The sequence below is a fragment of the Cicer arietinum genome, chromosome 4 (assembly GCF_000331145.2).
Source record: "Cicer arietinum cultivar CDC Frontier isolate Library 1 chromosome 4, Cicar.CDCFrontier_v2.0, whole genome shotgun sequence".
In the NCBI taxonomy this organism is placed as follows: Eukaryota; Viridiplantae; Streptophyta; class Magnoliopsida; order Fabales; family Fabaceae; genus Cicer; species Cicer arietinum.
Window position 1 is genome coordinate 2,223,876 of NC_021163.2, and position 18,015 is coordinate 2,241,890.

The window sequence follows — 18,015 nt, forward strand, 5'->3', positions numbered from 1 at the left end:
TAGAGAGTTAATAGAAATTTTTAAGGTGCAACAGAAGTGCAGGACAAAAGTTCCTTAAAACAATTAATATTTTTAAAATAAATTTACGATTCTATTTAATATAGCGTTTTACAGATAATAATTCAATAACTTAAATTCTAAGAAACCTATTTTTTTATTTTTTTTATCAATTAAATAATTGTTTTAATTAATGTATAAAAATATTATTTCTTTCGTTTCTAAAATAATTAAACATCATTTCATACATATTAAAAAAAATATATAAATAAATATAAAATATTTTTACCAATTAGAAAATATATCAATTAGTGTGAGATGAGTATTTCATAAAATTAACTTTAAAAGTCGTGATGAGTTATTGCGATTGCGAACATACGAAGTGGTCCGTCCATCCACCATTAGCCTTCTCTATTTACATTTCTCTCACTTCGTTCTTTCTTTCTCCTCCGAGTTGGTAATAAATAACTCAGTACACGAGAGTGAGTCACGCTGACTCGGTGGTACAGACGGCTATTCTTCATCTCGCCACGCATCATTCTCTCTTCACCCAATCGAATATCTCACTAACAGCTTCGATCTCTTTCGTCTTCCACTACAACTTCACACACACTTTTTTTATCTTCTTTCTCTTCCTTGATTTTATAGATTCTGCTTTCATAATCGTCACCAAAGTCTTACAAACCTAGGTCCAATTTTTTTTGAATAATTTGTTTTAGATATTTCATAATTCGAATCTTGCTATGCTTGTTTGGATTGGATTGAATAAGAGAAGTTATCAGACGCGGTTGTTGAGTTGAATATCGATGAGGATCTGTTTCAGATAACTATTTTTGTTCTTTTCGGTTGATCTTTTCTTGGAGTAGGATTTTGTAATCTGTGTTGTGGATATAGAGATTTTGGAAGTATGGTTACCGGCAACATTTTTCATTGTAGAAAGAATTCGTGGCCTACTGAAGAGTATATCAGTAAATCCACTTTACAGTTGGTATGTTATGCTATGATATTTAAATTCTCTTTTGCCTATTTGATTGTTAATAAGCTTATGTTAGTTATTTAGTTCACTGAGAAATTCAATGATTTATTTTATTTTATTTCATTTCCTAAGTTGTTCAGTGTTTGTTGCTTGTAGCTTTTGATTATTCCATCAAGACCGAATCTCGTGTTTTATTTTTATTTTTTTTATTTGTAATTTTATTTTCTTAAATCGCTAAAAATTTGTAGCTTGTATTTTTTTGTATGAATAGTTTGCGTTTCCTTGTGATTTGAAACTTTGAATTTGGAATGTTGAGTTTTCTTCGAGGAATAGATTAGCTGCCTATTACCATGGTAGGAGGAAAATGAAAGGAAGAAGGAAACAACTTTGAATTGAATGAATAATTTTGTAGCTCCTCATAATATGTGTACCTTGCATCGCTTTTTGCAGTTTGATTTGGATAGTGCTGCTCCGCCTGAACAAGCTTGGAGAAGGAGATTAAATAGTCATGCCAATCTTCTTAAAGAATTTAGAGTAACTTTTACGGAAGCTATAAAGATGGTAAGTGATTTCTATTTCTTGATCTCTCTCTAGATAGCAAGTTATAACATGGATTTACTAGTTTAATATATTGGAATCCTTTCCATATGCTTATTAAGCACTAATATAGCGTGCTTTATGCCATTTTTTTCTTCATAATTTTAAATTCACGTCTCTCTATGTTGCCTAACTATCTATTGAAAATTGAAATCCCAGGTTCGTTTAGGTATACGCATGTGGTCATATGTTAGGGAAGAGGCTTCTCATGGAAGGGTAAATTTAAAATTCTCCTCCAACCTTTGGTCATCAATTTCTCTCGTGTGTGTTTTATTGTGATATGTAAATGAAGAGTTCATAAACCTGTATTGGATAACTATGTTGAAAGTAGAGATTCATGACTTCAGTTTGTTGGCTTGAATTCTGCAGAAAGCACCTATAGATCCTTTCACTCGAGAAAGTTGCAAGCCATCTGCATCTCAAGGGGTTCCACTTGGAGGGATGGGGTATGTCATAGCCGAATTAAAAGCTTCCAATTGATCACTTGACTGGTTAATCTTGTATACCATTCAAATGGTTAATGTGTTATTCTTTACAAAGACGTTTTTCCTTGGCCTTCTGTAGCAATATTTGGGAAAAGGTAAGCCTTTTCTTTTTTCTTGTACTGGTTTGATGTGATTATATACCTACGCAGGAGTGGCAGCATATCAAGAGGATTTAGAGGTGAGTTCAGACAATGGCAAATCGTTCCTGGTGTATGTGAACCATCACCTGTCATGGCCAACCAGTTCTCTGTAAGTCCTGTTTTTCCACGTATTATCGGCCTGCTATACTCTTCTCTAATTGTATGGCTTTATATGAACTTATATTTTGTTCAATTGATACATATAAATATGTTCATTTAGTTCCTTGATTATCTTATTATAATTTTCCCGATGTGTTTAGAATGTATCTTTAGAAGTGATTTATATAAAACTAAAATTAAAATATAATGTAATTTTGCACATAGAATCGTATAAATGCATGTTATAATAAGTTAATGCCTCTGTAGATAGCAACTAATATTAGCCCATAAGCTATCTAAAGAAGGTAAGGAAAAAGTTCAAAGAAACATGAAAATCCTCTCAAGTATAATTATTTAAATCCCCACCAAAACAAAGGTATTGTTGGGCTGAGATTTGAGATTAGAGTCAGCAAATGCTGGGTAAATATTACAAATTAGTATTTTAGTCTAGATATTTGTTTTGATGTCCAAGAACATTGCAATTCTAATCAGCATATGATGATAACATTCTGAAATTCATCATATAAAATGGTTACGAATCTCATCATAATTTGGAACAAATCTAAAAATAAGATAGACAACGTGGGGGAGTCAGTGTTATGGAAAAAGAAATATGGATAGTAGTGAATTAATTTCAATTCTATTGGGTTTTGGCTGGTATTTGAGCATCTTAATTCATTAGTATTGATGTTTCTACTTGATGAGATAGTGCCAAGAGCTTTTGTCCAAAGAAGAAAAATAGAAGTGCAAACCTTTGTTTTTAGTTTCACTAGTTACTACTTTGCATATATTTTGCTTCATAAATAGTGTTCACACATACGATCAAGATAAAACCATCTGTGGGTATCTTTTCCTTCTATTTATGAGGATTTTTTTATGAGTTGGGGGGAATGGGGGTTCTTTTTTTGTAGAGGTAACGCCTATGGTTTATTCCCCTGTAACCTGGAATGATATTTATTCACTGTTTATGGTCATTTGTAACTGTAGCTTATATTCAGATTATCTGGTTTGTTTACTTCAATTGCAGATTTTTGTCAGTAGAGATGGAGGAAACAAAAGTTTCGCATCAGTTTTGGCTCCTGGACAGCATGAAGGTTTAGGGTAAGAAAGATTAATTTTGGAAAGCTGTCTTTCTTAAATATAAGGACCTATTTGGGTTTAAAAACCTTTTTTTTTGCTTTTCTTTTTTCCATTTCCTGTTTTCACTTATTAAAAAAATGTTACATTGTTTTCACTATTGGTAAAATAATTGTTTTCAGAGTTTCTGTGTGCATATATTTGAGCATAGGGAAACTAGACAAAAACAATGTTCCATTTTTGTCATTACAAATAAAAATAGGTAATTAAATTGAAAGCAAAACATTTATTTAAACCATACAGTATCTTTATCGAATATAGCTCTTTGTATAATACAGTGAACAGTTTATATAAATTTTATGGAATTTGATATTAATTAAATAATTATTTGTCTAAATATTATACATTTAAAAGTGTGAAGACCCGTTTTAATCCAAAATATAAATGCGGAGTCTAGTTTATTTAATCACTAAAAAAGACTCCACAAATAATCATAAGAAATATGTAGCACAAACTCCGACCCAAATACCTGACATGACACAGGCAAGTCGACCCTGCTAATGTCCAAAACATAAGACATCAACACAGATACATACAAATATATTTATTTATTTATTTATGATATAATTAAATAAATATGGTGGTTTGGTGGAGTTGGAATGACAAGGAGGTCATGGTTTCAACTCCTCCCTCTAACAAAAATTAACAACTAAATACTAACATTGACTATTTCAAATAAAATAAAATAATACAAGAACATTATTTATAAAAAAAATTAAATTGAGAATAAAAAATATATATGTGCATTTAAAAAGAGTTACTTTTTGGAACATTTGTTTGAGGGGTCGTAGGGGTGTTGGACACGACGACATGCCTAATCCAAGAGGTGTCTGGGCTTTATATCAGAATTATAAAATCACGGCACATCGGATATACATGGACTCATTTCTCATGTTTTTTGTCTCAGATCCAGCAGGAAAGCTGATGAACAGGGTATATCATCATGGGGATGGAATCTAAATGGCCAGCACTCAACTTATCATGCTTTGTTTCCAAGAGCTTGGACCGTTTATGATGGTATCTTCATATTTTTAGTTCTTATATTGCTAAATGTGTGTGATCCTTACAAATACTTGTGTAATAGAAGTTTCCATATTTTTAGGTGAGCCAGACCCAGAACTAAAAATATCATGCCGGCAGATATCCCCTTTCATACCACATAATTACAGAGAAAGCAGTCTACCCGCAGCTGTTTTTGTCTATACGGTGATTACTTTTCTTCAACTATTGTTGGTTAAATTCAATTGTTAGAAAAGGGAATGGCTGATTCTGTTACTATTGTTTGCAGTTTTAAAAAAGTCTGTTATATTATTGTAAACAAAGTGCAGACCGGTAGCTTCTGTTAGCTTTCTAAATTGAAAATCATGATTAGATGTTTCTCTTAGTCTATTTCAAAGTAGCATAACTTCTACTATAGTATCCTCGGTTATGGAACTGCAATTCACTTGGATATGTTTGGCCTATTCATGAAAAATTGGGTTGGATGCATTGTATAAAGATGTGTGGTTGTTACTTGTTACAAGTCACTTGCTTCCGTTTGACTTAATTCCTTCGATCCTTTTGACATGTTTTTGCATAGTCCTTCTTTCTTACTCATTTTCTTATTGATTTGAGGCATGCTCCAATTTTATAAATCCCTTTGGAAGACCAAAGTTCCCTCTATGGCTAAGTCTTCTATTTGAGCTACCGTGTTTTATAGAATTCATTACAACAACAACTTTGTTGGTTCATATTCATGTTATGTATGGCAATTGTTGAGAATCAATTCTTTATTGTTTGGCAATGTTGGTGAATACTCTCTCCAGTCCTAAATATAATTTGGACCAAATACATCAACTTTTGTTGACCAAACTTTCTGTATATTTAAGACCGGAGGGAGTACTTTTTATAATTGAATGATTTACCGCACACATTGAAATAGTTAAGTAGCTATTACTCATTATAGACATGCTTATTAACTATTCTTGTAATTAATACTCATTATAGACAGACTCTAAATTGTTTAAATGCCTACCTATGTGGGTAATTCATCTGTATTAAGTTTCACTATGTTTTGTCATGATTTGAAGAGTTATACTTGTTTCTTTTGTAGTTGGTAAACACTGGCAAGGAAAGAGCTAAAGTCAGCCTTTTATTTACTTGGGCGGTAAGATATTATTTTTGTCTGAAGTATTGATTTCATTTGTCAGATATATATAATTGACACAGATGAATATTCATCAATATTAATCTTATGCAGAATTCCATTGGTGGAGACTCTCACTTGTCAGGAGATCATGTGAATGAACCATTCATGTACATTTTTTCTTCTCAAATCTGATTAGGTTTGCTTTATATATCTAGAATAGGCTTTAAGCAAACATTTTAATTCATTTTTTATTTTTCATTCACAGAGCTGAAGATGGTGTCTCCGGAGTACTTCTATATCACAAGCAAGTTAACAAACTTTATAGCTATATATGACGGTTGGTTTGCAGATTTCTCTTTGTAGGTTATTTGCAAATGCTTAAAAACTCAATGAGTTCAGGGTTCTGAAATGTCTAACTAAAGGAGCTCTTGCTTATCCTTATTAACAAACTGAGCTTGATATAAACTTAAAAGATGCCTTTCCTTGAACTACTAAGGTTTGGTTGGGTTTGAGAGCTTCCCATCCCACTTGTTTAAGATAATGATCATTAGATCAGAAAAGCTGGAATCTTCAAAATGAGTTGTTGTTAGGGATGGTGTTTTTAGGCTTCCCATCTCTTTACTACTAAGTTATAAGTGGTTGTAAAAGGTTATGGTGTTTTTAGGGTTTGTTTTGTCCACAATATTAGGATGAGATAGTAAACTGCTTGTTAAAGGGTCTTTGCAAGAAGAAATAAAAGTTACATACAGTGTAATTAACCAACAAAGGGGTAGCCTTTATAAATTTATAAATAGAAATTGCTTGTAGAGCCTGTATTGATGTTTGGAAGAGGATTTGGAACAGAGACAATGCTTGACAGTGAGGTTGAGCTTATGTTGCAAGAAATGTTGGGAAGCATTTAATGTGGTACAATTGGTGAAAGTCTTGCGCCGAAATGCTTGACCCAAATCAGTGAAGCATGGTACGACCACAGGGTATGAAGAAAGTGGTGTGACTGCTAGACAATGGTGCAGCAGGAGGTAGCATTGATAGAGTTGGAGAGTAGGCTTTAACGTGGTACAAATGGTGAAAGTCTTGCTCCGAAATTGAATTTTTTATTGGATTTCAAGAGCACCTTGATCAGGAGATTCTAGTCCACACTGATTCGAAACCCCCTCTATGTGTTGTTTTTCTTGAAATAGGATGGGAGTGTGATGTTGTACAGAGACCAATCAAATCTTAGGGCCGGTCTAGATTACAGACTAGAGCTATCTGAAAGAAATACTCGGAATGGGCAGACTAATGTTGCAAATAAATATCTAGAAGATTACCAGCATTGCTTTATATGGGACAAACCAAATCAGTGTCCCCAATGGTTACAAGGGATACATTTTCTCCCAGTAGCTATGAAATAGTCAACAGCAATCAAAATGCGTAAAAGTTAAGCTTATTGAATAAATCTGTTATTTTATATGAAAAATTGTAAACTCCTATACAAACATTTGCTTTGTGCGCGCGCGCACGTCTGTAGACATCTGTTTTGGAAAATAATCTATCAAAACTAAAAACACAAAAATATGTAAAATGAACATTCGTTGAAAAGTATATAATGAGATATAGAACTGAATATTAGTGACCCTGCACCTGTTTGAAATTGGGTTTCTTCTCTTCGAACTGCTATTTAAATGATGATTTTGGTGAATATATTCTTAAGGTCATTGAATATTTCAGGACAGCAAAAGACAACCCTCCTGTGACTTTTTCTATTGCTGCATGTGAGACACAGAATGTTAGTGTTTCTGTTTTGCCATGTTTTGGGCTGTCTGAAGGAAGTAGCGTAACAGCAAAAGAAATGTGGTCTAAAATGGTGAAGGTACTACTTACTGGTATTTTTGTGGTTTCTAGATGATATTTACAATGACCTATGTCCATTTTCTTCTTCCAAATTTTTTTTAGTAAGAAAAATATACAGGTTGGTTCTAATTGAAATGGTTGTATATTAAGGATGGACAATTTGACCGGGAAAATTTCTCTTCTGGACCCAGCATGCCCTCATCCCCTGGAGAGACACTATGTGCTGCTGTTTCAGCTTCTGCATGGGTAGAACCTCATGGAAAATGTACTGTTGCATTTAGTCTTGCATGGTCGTCTCCTAAAGTAAAGTTTGTGAAAGGCAGCACTTTCCACAGGTAATCATTGTTATGTGCTAATATTCTGGGTAGTTAATAGTTATCCTTGGACGACTTTTCTATATCTTGAATAATAAAAGATATATCATCTCCATGCAATCCAAATGTGTTTTAACTACCATATCTAAAGCTGTTTCAGAAAAACTACCATGTCTAAAGTGGCATAGGTTGCATTTTGGCTTTGAGGAAATTTCAATGATATTTTTATTTTGTTAGTAGAGCAGCTGTGCCTTTGAGTAGGTTGCATTGGCATTTTGGCTTTGATTTTTTGTTTTCATTTTCTGATTTAATTTTTCGTTCAGTTTTAATTTTAAAAATGTCAAGTTTTTTTACTTTGTTTCCTGTTTTCAAAGTCTTGTGCATGAAACAGTGTAAACAATATAAAGTTGTTTTCAGTTTTCTACATAACTTTTGAAAAAAATACAGTGAAATAAGATGCCATTTTTGTATACAAGATGTTTTGTGAAACCAAATTGGCCCTAGATTTGCAGAATGTTTTTGAAAACCATCTGTTACATCTGATTCCAACAGAACCCTTGCGATTTAAACAGGTAGTGCATACAAAATTTAGACATCCAAATTTTCATATATGTTATAGTAAGAGTCCATTGTCTCCATGTACGTCGCTTTTGAAACGACTGTGGTTATTCCCATAGGCTTTGTTTGGGAGTTAGGACATAGGAGGGAAAGGTAACAGCTAGAGTTGCCTCTTTGTATGGAATTGTTAAATAAAAGCTGCAAGACATGCAGCATATACCTACAACTACAACCCAATGTTTGTTCTCTATTTTTTGTTCTATCAAATCAGATTCGTTCAATTCTTTTACTGCAGGAGATATACAAAATTTTATGGGGCTTCTGATGGAGCTGCAGTGGACTTGGCTCATGATGCACTGACATGTAGGTTGTCTGTAAAAATGTTATTTGTGTATTTCTTGTGTCTCTAATGAGATCACACTTTCTTATTTATAATGATGCTACAATGATTACATTCAATGCCTAGGAAATTGTATTGACTAGGACTACTAACAATTAGCCTAGGATGTTGCACAATCAAGGAATATTTAAAACATACACTGAATTTTAACACTCCCCCTCAAGCTATAAAGTTTACTATGCTTTAAGCTTGTTACATCAAAACATTTTTTCACAAAAAAAAATGAGTCACTAAATATGATTCATATGTGGGAATAGAGTCACCACCGGGTTGATCGTCGGTGGGAATAAAATTATTGTTTGAGCAAATGGCACCTTGTCCTTGAAACTAAGTTCTCACAACATCAGATACAATGCGGAACGGAGAGTTGAAAAATGAGGTTGCTTACCACATCATGAAAAGACCTGCAGAAGGGGGCTGGAGACAGGTGCATGCGCTTTCACCCATGAATTTGGTGGAGGCGTGTGGGACCCATACATAGAGAAGACGGACACGCGTGACAACGTGTGCAATGTTGGTTGGCGACGAGAGAAGCACCGTCGTGCTCGTCGGAGGATTGCGCGGCGGTGTTTGTTGGTTTTGGATGCGCACTATAAAAGAGGCAGCTGGTGTTGGCACAACTGTAACAGAGTAAAAAAAAAAAAAGTGACAGCTGGTGTAAAGCACAATTGTGTTTGAAAGAAGAAAAAAAAGTCACTGGAGAAACACACAGTGAAGGCGGTGTTTTTGAGGCCAGCTGTAGCGTCGTGGCTGATTGCTAGAAAGGCAGCCGCAGTTGATGGTGACAGATGACTGTATGAAGTCAAAAAAATTGAAAGACTAAAAAAAGGTGGTGCTGCCACCGACAGCGGTAGTAAAACACAAAGACGGGTCTCAAAATCAGAACCTGCTCTGATACCATGTAAAAATATGTTATTTGTGTATTTCTTGTGTCCCTAATGAGATCACACACCTTCTTATTTATAATGATGCTGCAATAGTTACATTCAATGACTAGGAAATTGTATTGACTAGGACTACTAACAATTAGTCTAGGATGTTGCACAATCAAGGAATAATTAAAATATACACTGAATTTTAACATTGTCCTTTTCAATTTATATTCTTCAGCCTCCTGTGGTTTTCTTTCATTACTATTACACTGTATCACATTTAAAAAAAAAAAAACAAGATATGAATGTTTTGGAAGTGATTTGAAAACTTTTTCTATAGCATTTAAAGATCATATTTTGTTCTGGATTCTAAACAGATTATAAACGGTGGGAAGAAGAGATTGAGAAATGGCAGAATCCTATTCTTAAGGACGAGTCGCTACCTGAATGGTAATTCTTAGTCTAACTATTGAAGTATATTTTTAATCATCACCTGGTTTTTTTGTGTTACAGGTCAGTCCTAGTGACTTTATTATTTTAGAATCAAATCTAAGCTTTTAATCTTAGATCTAGCCGTATAGCATAAAGCAAAACTTTGTATTTTCTAGCTGATGTTTAGCTTTTCGTTTATTTATTTTTTCCCCTCAAGGCATTGCAATTTGGACTTGTTTGAAAACTTCACTTGTATTCTATAGATGGCATGTAATGTTACATTTCAAACAAAGATGTTCCATGCATGTTTTGTTATATTAATCAATCTTATATGTTTGAAGGTTTAAGACCCATAAATCAAATGTTATGACAAAACATTTAAACAAGTCATCAGCTGCCTAGTATGATTTAGTAAAATATACATGATTTTTGTTTTTACCGTTTGCATGAGTATTCATACTCTTTTGTATCTTGTCCTGCCTGTAAAAGATAGGTAATTCAACAGCAATGAGTTTTTTTTTTTACAACTTGGTTGAGTCAGTTGCATGGATTAACGAAACCATTGTGTTTCTTCATAAACTAACTTTTAAGGAATATAATCTATGGTTTTTCTTAGAGTTCTCTTATATTCTCTACACTTATTTATCCAGCTATCTTCTATCTATTTAGCCCTTCTTACAATCCCTTTTGTTGGCTAGGAGAAAATAGACAGCGTATTTAAGATTTCTTTTTACAGGTACAAGTTTACATTATTTAATGAACTCTACTTTCTTGTTGCTGGAGGAACAATTTGGATTGGTAAGTATAATATAAACTTATTGCATTGCAGTTTAGATTCAATGAATTTCTGGTTTATCATATGAGCCATTTATTGTCAGTTTAGTCTTTTTAGAGATCATTAATACTGCTTTGATCCTTCTGGCAGACACTCCTTTGCTGTCTTCAAATATGAAGAATAGCCAACAAGATCAGGTAAAAGAGTCAGAAAATGCAGTAGTCGGAATAACTGAATCCCATAATCATGTGGATGAAAAAAATTATAGAGATATATCCCATGAAAATGGATCTGCAAACACTCTCATAAAAGGAAACTTCACTGACACTCGGTATTCTTCAACAATGAAGAACCTACAATATGATGATGATAATGATGATGCTGGGAGGTTCTTGTACTTGGAAGGTGTAGAATATGTCATGTGGTGCACATATGATGTGCACTTCTATGCTTCATTTGCGCTTCTTATGCTCTTTCCTCGTATTGAATTAAATATACAGCGTGAGTTTGCTCAAGCTGTCCTGTGTGAAGATGGAAGAAAAGTAAAGTTTCTGGCAGAGGGAAACTGGGGAATTCGTAAGGTGTTTGGGGCTGTCCCACATGATTTGGGGATGCACGATCCATGGCATGAAATGAATGCTTATAACATTCATGATACTAGTAAGTGGAAGGACCTTAACCCAAAATTTGTACTTCAGGTGTATCGAGATTTTGCTGCAACAGGTGATTTGCAATTTGGAGTCGATGTGTGGCCTGCGGTCCGTGCTGCAATGGAGTACATGGAACAATTTGATAGAGATGCGGATGGTCTTATTGAGAATGATGGTTTCCCTGATCAAACATACGACACATGGACAGTCCATGGTGTAAGTGCTTACTGTGGTGGTCTTTGGCTTGCTGCTCTTCAAGCTGCAGCTGCAATGGCCATTGAACTAGGTGACAGAGATTTTGCGGAAACATGCAAAAGGAAGTTTCTGAAGGCTAAGCCAGTATTTGAACAAAAGCTGTGGAATGGTTCTTATTTTAACTATGACAGCGGATCAAGTGGTAACAGTAAATCCATTCAAGCCGATCAATTGGCTGGGCAATGGTATACATCATCCTCAGGGTTGCCCTCTCTTTTCGATGATTTCAAGATCAAAAGTTCTCTCCAGAAGGTTTTTGATTTCAATGTGATGAAAGTTAAAGGAGGCAGGATGGGTGCTGTAAATGGCATGCATCCCAGTGGTAAGGTGGATGAAACTTGTATGCAGTCTCGAGAAATATGGACGGGTGTAACCTACGGTGTCGCAGCAACGATGATACTTGCAGGAATGGAAGAGGAGGCCTTCAAAACTGCTGAGGGTATATTTCTAGCAGGCTGGTCAGAAGATGGATACGGGTAACTTCTTATGTCCCCTGCCATCAATGATTGTTTGTGTTTCATGTGCATTCCTTTTCTTGTTGTGTATGTAGTAGGGAGGATTTCTAGATGTCTTGAAAAAAGTTACTCCTACACCAATGATTATTTGTCCATGTCACAAAATATGCAATTAGATTGGTGTACTTCACGCATATTGTGCATTTGTATGTTAAACTATACCATTTTTCTCACAAGAAATTTAAATGATTAGGAAGGATTATTCAAATGATTGATTAGGAAGGATTTCTAGATGGTAATATATTTTATTATTCAACATGGTAATAAATTCAAATGATTAGGATGGATTTCTAGATGGTAATATATTTTATTTAAATGATTAGGAAGGATTTCTGGATGTCTTAAAAAAATTACTTCTACACCAATTATTACTACCTCCGTCTTTTTTTATAAGCATCTATTGTTTTTTCCACATATATTAAGAAGTAGCTAATAAATTTAATCTTTGTGTAAATGTTCCTAAACTAACTTTTGTAGTTGAACGTGTCAAACTTGACTTTTCATATTTCATGATAAATTAGTAGTATTAATAAGAGGAACGCTTGAAAAAATAATAATAAATGCATCTAGTAAATTGAAATGATGCGTAAATTTATGGACAACTTTTTCCCCGAATAGTGCTTATAAATGCTATTAGATTGGTGCATTTCATGCATATTGTGCTTGTGTGCATCTGTATGTTAAAATTAACTCTAGCATTTTTCCTGTGCAAGAAATTTCAATTATTTGATTGTATGTTTTTTATTTAACATAGTAATGAATTTTATTCAAATGATTGGATTGATGAAAATTATTTTCCTTGAGTTCTTGGCTGGTGTAATTTGCAAGTCTTTTACATTATATGAAGTTATTCCTTCTCTATTAAGATATTAATCCTTTCTCCCATAACAGATACTGGTTTCAGACTCCAGAGGCATTCACAATTGACGGGCATTACCGGTCCCTCATATATATGAGGCCACTGTCAATTTGGGGTATGCAATATGCATTAACTCTGCCAAAGGCGGTACTTGAGGCCCCTAAAATTAACTTCATGGACAGAATCCACCTATCTCCTGTTAGTGGAGGATTCCCTCATAACGAACCAGGTGTGAGAAAGATTGCGAAAACAAAATGCTTTAGCAATTCTGTGTTTCATTGTGCTTGCTGATTGTTAACATGAGCACATGAAAATTTTGTATAGGTAAAATTCTTCACATTGTTCCTAACCCAACCCTTTAATAGAGAAGCGTCAACAATGGTGGCCAAGGGCCAGGGGTCGGTTGTAACTTGTAATAATAAATAGCCTGTAAGTTCAAACATTGTAGATACCTTTTACTGTAACTGTATATTCTTATGTACTAAAGTTCCCAAAATATAATTTAAGTAAATCGCAGGATGAACCACAACATTATTGTTGAAACTCAATTGAAATGTGCAAATTGTCATGTCATGTATCACTTGTCATATTATCATGGATTATTTATTTCAGAACTCAGGTTATATTTTTCACATTCCTTCTAGCAAGTCTCCTTTGAGGGTACTTTTGGCTAAAGCATGAAGCAAAAGCTCAATTATTTCGTGTTGAATTTAAATTTTTCATTAATTGAGTTAGCAAAGATTGGTTTCTAGACGATCTGGTCATCGGAACCTCGATATCAATGTCATGAATTTAATTATTCAAAATGTATTTGTTCAAAAAAAATGATTGATTGATTTTACGTCATATTTTTAAGACATGCGATGCAGTGTGAAATGACAATTTCTGATAATTTTATATATTTCCTGTTCTTCAAATAATACTGAAGAATGCAAACAATTTTGAAACATTCTAACCAGCATAGTCTCCATCTGCTGCTATTATATAACCTCGGTCTTAATAAGCTCAAATCGTATTACACTGTTAATCGTATGTTTCCTTAGCTTTAGGTGTCGTTATTTCCCTTTTTCTTACGGTTCTGTAATTTTCAAGGATATTGATAGTGGTGGTGTAAAGTACCTACAGACCGTGATGGTAGAAATAAAGTGTACGACACCAAGTGCGGACAGAAATAAGTGAAAAAACTATCTGACAGCAAGTGCGACATCTAGAAATTACAAAAATAAATGAAGACTTCAAACTAAATTAATTTTGATTTTTAAAAAAATTCAAATGAACCTAGAATTTAGAAAGTACATTTTTCTTCAAGAGAAGCATACTTAAATATGATTAGAAGAACGGATTATTGATCTGTTTGTTTAAAAATTTTAAAAAGTGATTTTCATTATATATTTTTAAAAACAATTTATGTTAAAATTTATTTTAAAAAAAATCATTTATTATTAATTAAAAAAAATAATTGTCATTCAATAATTTAAATATTCATTAATAAAGATTTTAACATGAAAAAATTATATTTAAAAAAAATATATATGAAAAACAATTTTAATAAAGAGCTTCTCAAAATAATTTTTTATTTGAATCATTTTTTAAAATTTCATTATCTAAAACAAAATTGTAGATAATAGATAAATATTTAAAATCATATTTAAAGATATACTATTTAAATCAATTTTTTATTTGACATTTTTTCTTAAATTTCTTTACTTAAAATATTATAATAAAAAGATAAAATACTATAAAAATTATTTCAATTTGTTTTTAAAACAAACGGGCCCATACAGTTTTAAAACAGGTTTTTGTCAAAAGTGATGAGACTATTTTCAAAACATAAACTGATATAAACTTAGCTATGACACACAAAACTCTTCATTCCAAACCCTCTAACATGATTAAATTTCTATTTCTCGGTTTTGATTATTAGCTATACTGTTTTGATAATTGCTCTAATGTTCACTCTGGTGTAGCTTTGAATTAAATATCTTTCTGTACAATCAGGAACAGAAAGTAATAAATAAACTAATATTGATATACAAGATTTTGAGATACATCGATATTGATGAATAGATACCAGTACGAAATGATGACCAAATAAGTCGTAGCTACACCATTGTTTTCCCTCCACATAAATCACAAATTGAATACCCTAGGCCTTCACAATATGGGCAGTTTGTACCCTGATCCACCCATTCCATAAACTGCATCACAGATCTCATTTGTAAGCTTAAAAAGCTTGTGCAACACAAAACAGTAAACTACAAAAGTTAAATTTCATAAATAGCATAATTATTCCTTACTTGAGGTTCAATATTTGGCTCACCAGTTCCATCACATTCTGCAATCAAAGAAACCAAAGTTGACTTGAGAATTGAGATATATGGAGGATTTCCAACGTTTATCATAAATAATATATTTAGGAAACCAGTATAATAAATATGTAAATCTCTCGGAAACTGTCCTCATGATTTTCCATGTAATGTTTATTATTTATGATTATGAAGACCTGAATGTGAGGAGAAACCACCGACCGCATCTCCCACAGCTTCAATGGAGTATTGGACGCGCTGTTACGGTTACTACTATCATGATTCTGATTCCAAATCCATTCGATAGCCATTACCACGTCAAACTAAACTCTAAGAATATTGTTGATTTTCCAATGGTCTATGAATCAAATCTCTACTAAAGCCAATATGAGTGGGATTGGCCAAGGTTCACATGATTTTTTTTCTTGAGGTAAACAAATAACTAAGGTGAATAGGTATTTGGGGAGGCTTGTCAACAAGCTGATATTGTGAAGAAAAATAAACAGACTTCACAAAAATCTAGAGTACGAGGAGCTCCGGCAGGAAGAACCAAACCACCCCAGGGAAATCAAAGATCGCAAATGAACAAATTTACTTAAGGAAGGAATTATACTATGATGGTAGAGCCCTTAGACTGACCTTAAAATATCAATATCAGGATATTTCTCCCAGCAGTGCAATCCTCCACTAATTTGATGCATGCATGCATGACACTGTATTGCTACCTAAGACTAAGTTTAAATTCCACTAAACAGGAATTCAGGACAACGGGTACATGATAAAATGGATACCAGTTCAGCATGAGGTTTAGGGGAAAAAATGTACTCTAAAAAATTACAATACAATTTACTTTTCAAAAACTGCTTTCTTTACTGGAGCTTATATTTTGAATTGAAAGTGAAAACAATGAGATTTGTCTTCCTGGACATTGGTTTATTTACAGGGTCATAAATTATGGATGGTTCCATTAAAAAATGAGGCCAATTACATACCTGTACACAACAAGCGACCTTCTCCACGACATTGAAGGCACTTTATTGTTGTGTCCTTGTTCTTGGCACCATCAACTGCATTCTTTGCAGGAAGTCTTGAGGGTTCTTCCCACCGGTTTTCTCCAAGGAGAAAAACTCTTGGATGTGATAATTCTGTTCCTTTGTCAACTTTCCCCACAACTTTTTGCTGAACTTCCGAAATTTCTGTCACAGAAGCAACTGCAGCTCCATTTTCGACTACCTAGAACTCACAGAATGATAAAAGATTTAAATATAACTGTTTATTATTTTGTATCTTCATTGTTTAAGAACTTTTCCTTCATAATTGTCAACTAGTGAAAACCCCTTTAAACTCTATCACAACCAATATTCATGCTCTGAAAAAATCCAGAGAAAATATATATTTCATATGTTGAGGTCTTACATATATCTTACGTTCCATACTCAGATTTCCATCGAGACTATGATCAATCCCCTAGAAAATGGGATTAAAGCTACTACTGTTTTCGTACAACAAATTTAAGAGTAACAAACAAAAAATGATGGCATGTTCTCAGCATTCAAAGAGCAAAAAGTGCATGTTATATAACCAACATACCTTGGGAAAAACAGTAGTAGATTTTACGGTTTCATTTGCATTGCCTGTATCCAAAGTCGTTGTCTCCAAATGTAGCCTTTCAAGAAGTTCAGATGTCATAATCCCATCCTCAGAGATACATAATGAAGCCTGTTAAACAATATATTATACCCATCAAACCAAGAAAATAAAAAAGTCTAAAAATAGCATAGCATATACAAAACACTATACTTATAGTACTAAGATAATCAGTTTATAACAAAATTAAATCCAAGACAATCACTATTCTCTTCGCATCAAAGTTTCATATATTATTCAAAACAAAGACTAACTTGCCAAGTCTTCACAGCACGCTCTGTTCCACTTGAGAAAATGGAGAACTCCATGTCCTCCTCACCCGAGTAAAACCCCAATTTTAGCAATGCCTCCTAAAAATTTCAGCACAAAAATAAGATTTTGCAATGCACCAACTATGGCAACTACTACATCATCATAAACGCAAATCACAACACATAAATTCATGAAGTAGCTGATATAATTATTTATAATTAACAAAAAAGAAAAACAGAAATCGAACCTGCATCTCTCGAACCTCTTCTCCTTCGGAACCATTTCGCAAAACAATCTTCTGTTCAACTCTAGCAGCAGCTTCCTCAACAACCAGAATCTCCTTTACATGCTCCAAAGATTCCTTCTCCTCTTTTTCATGCTCAACAACATCTACAGTTTCCTCTCCCTCTTCCTCCTCAAACACAATCCTCCGCTGACTAGAGCCACTCTCAAGAACCAGATTCTTATCCTTCAACACCTGCAACAACGACGCAACATTCGCAACCGCGTCGGAAACGGAAGACGCGCTAGAAGATGAAGAAACAATTCGCCTCTCTAGGGATTCGATTTGTAGTTTGAGTTCGGAGATTTGAGTGAGAAGCTCATCGCGTTGGCGATTCCAGCGATTCTCCTCGCGAAGCCAGCGTTGCTCTTCTCGGAGCCAGCGTTGTTCTTCGCGGAGCCATCGCTGGTCTTCGCGATCGGAATTGGAACAGTGAGAAACGAGGGAGTTGAATTTATAGGAGGGAAAATGAGGTTTGAGAAGTGGAAGGGTTTTGGTGAAAGAG

The 18,015-nt window shown here is 33.8% G+C and overlaps 2 protein-coding genes across 3 annotated transcripts; one reads left to right on the plus strand and one right to left on the minus strand.

Annotated features, from left to right (window-relative positions):
• Window positions 1-360: 360 nt before the first annotated feature.
• Window positions 361-13,595, plus strand: LOC101514559 (uncharacterized). 2 transcript variants are annotated; one of them, XM_012714317.3, is made up of 19 exons: window positions 361-985; window positions 1,424-1,534; window positions 1,730-1,786; window positions 1,940-2,016; window positions 2,205-2,304; window positions 3,322-3,395; window positions 4,339-4,448; window positions 4,534-4,637; window positions 5,524-5,577; window positions 5,671-5,726; window positions 5,825-5,863; window positions 7,270-7,411; window positions 7,543-7,727; window positions 8,560-8,627; window positions 9,914-9,986; window positions 10,705-10,766; window positions 10,894-12,124; window positions 13,055-13,251; window positions 13,347-13,595. In XM_012714317.3, the coding sequence occupies exons 1-19, from the start codon at window positions 905-907 to the stop codon at window positions 13,382-13,384; spliced, it is 2,859 nt and encodes a 952-aa protein (XP_012569771.1). In that variant the 5' UTR covers window positions 361-904; the 3' UTR covers window positions 13,385-13,595. The 2 variants fall into 2 exon arrangements, with proteins under 2 accessions (XP_012569771.1, XP_004495235.1); XM_004495178.4 differs by having other exon boundaries at window positions 13,055-13,595.
• Window positions 13,596-14,890: 1,295 nt separating this feature from the next.
• Window positions 14,891-18,009, minus strand: LOC101507383 (protein disulfide isomerase pTAC5, chloroplastic). Its single transcript, XM_004495238.3, has 6 exons — window positions 17,475-18,009; window positions 17,230-17,325; window positions 16,919-17,047; window positions 16,321-16,561; window positions 15,320-15,357; window positions 14,891-15,220 (listed from the first exon to the last, which is right to left on the minus strand). Exons 1-6 carry the CDS (start codon window positions 17,478-17,480, stop codon window positions 15,125-15,127), a joined length of 606 nt encoding a protein of 201 aa, XP_004495295.3. The 5' UTR covers window positions 17,481-18,009; the 3' UTR covers window positions 14,891-15,124.
• Window positions 18,010-18,015: the final 6 nt, after the last annotated feature.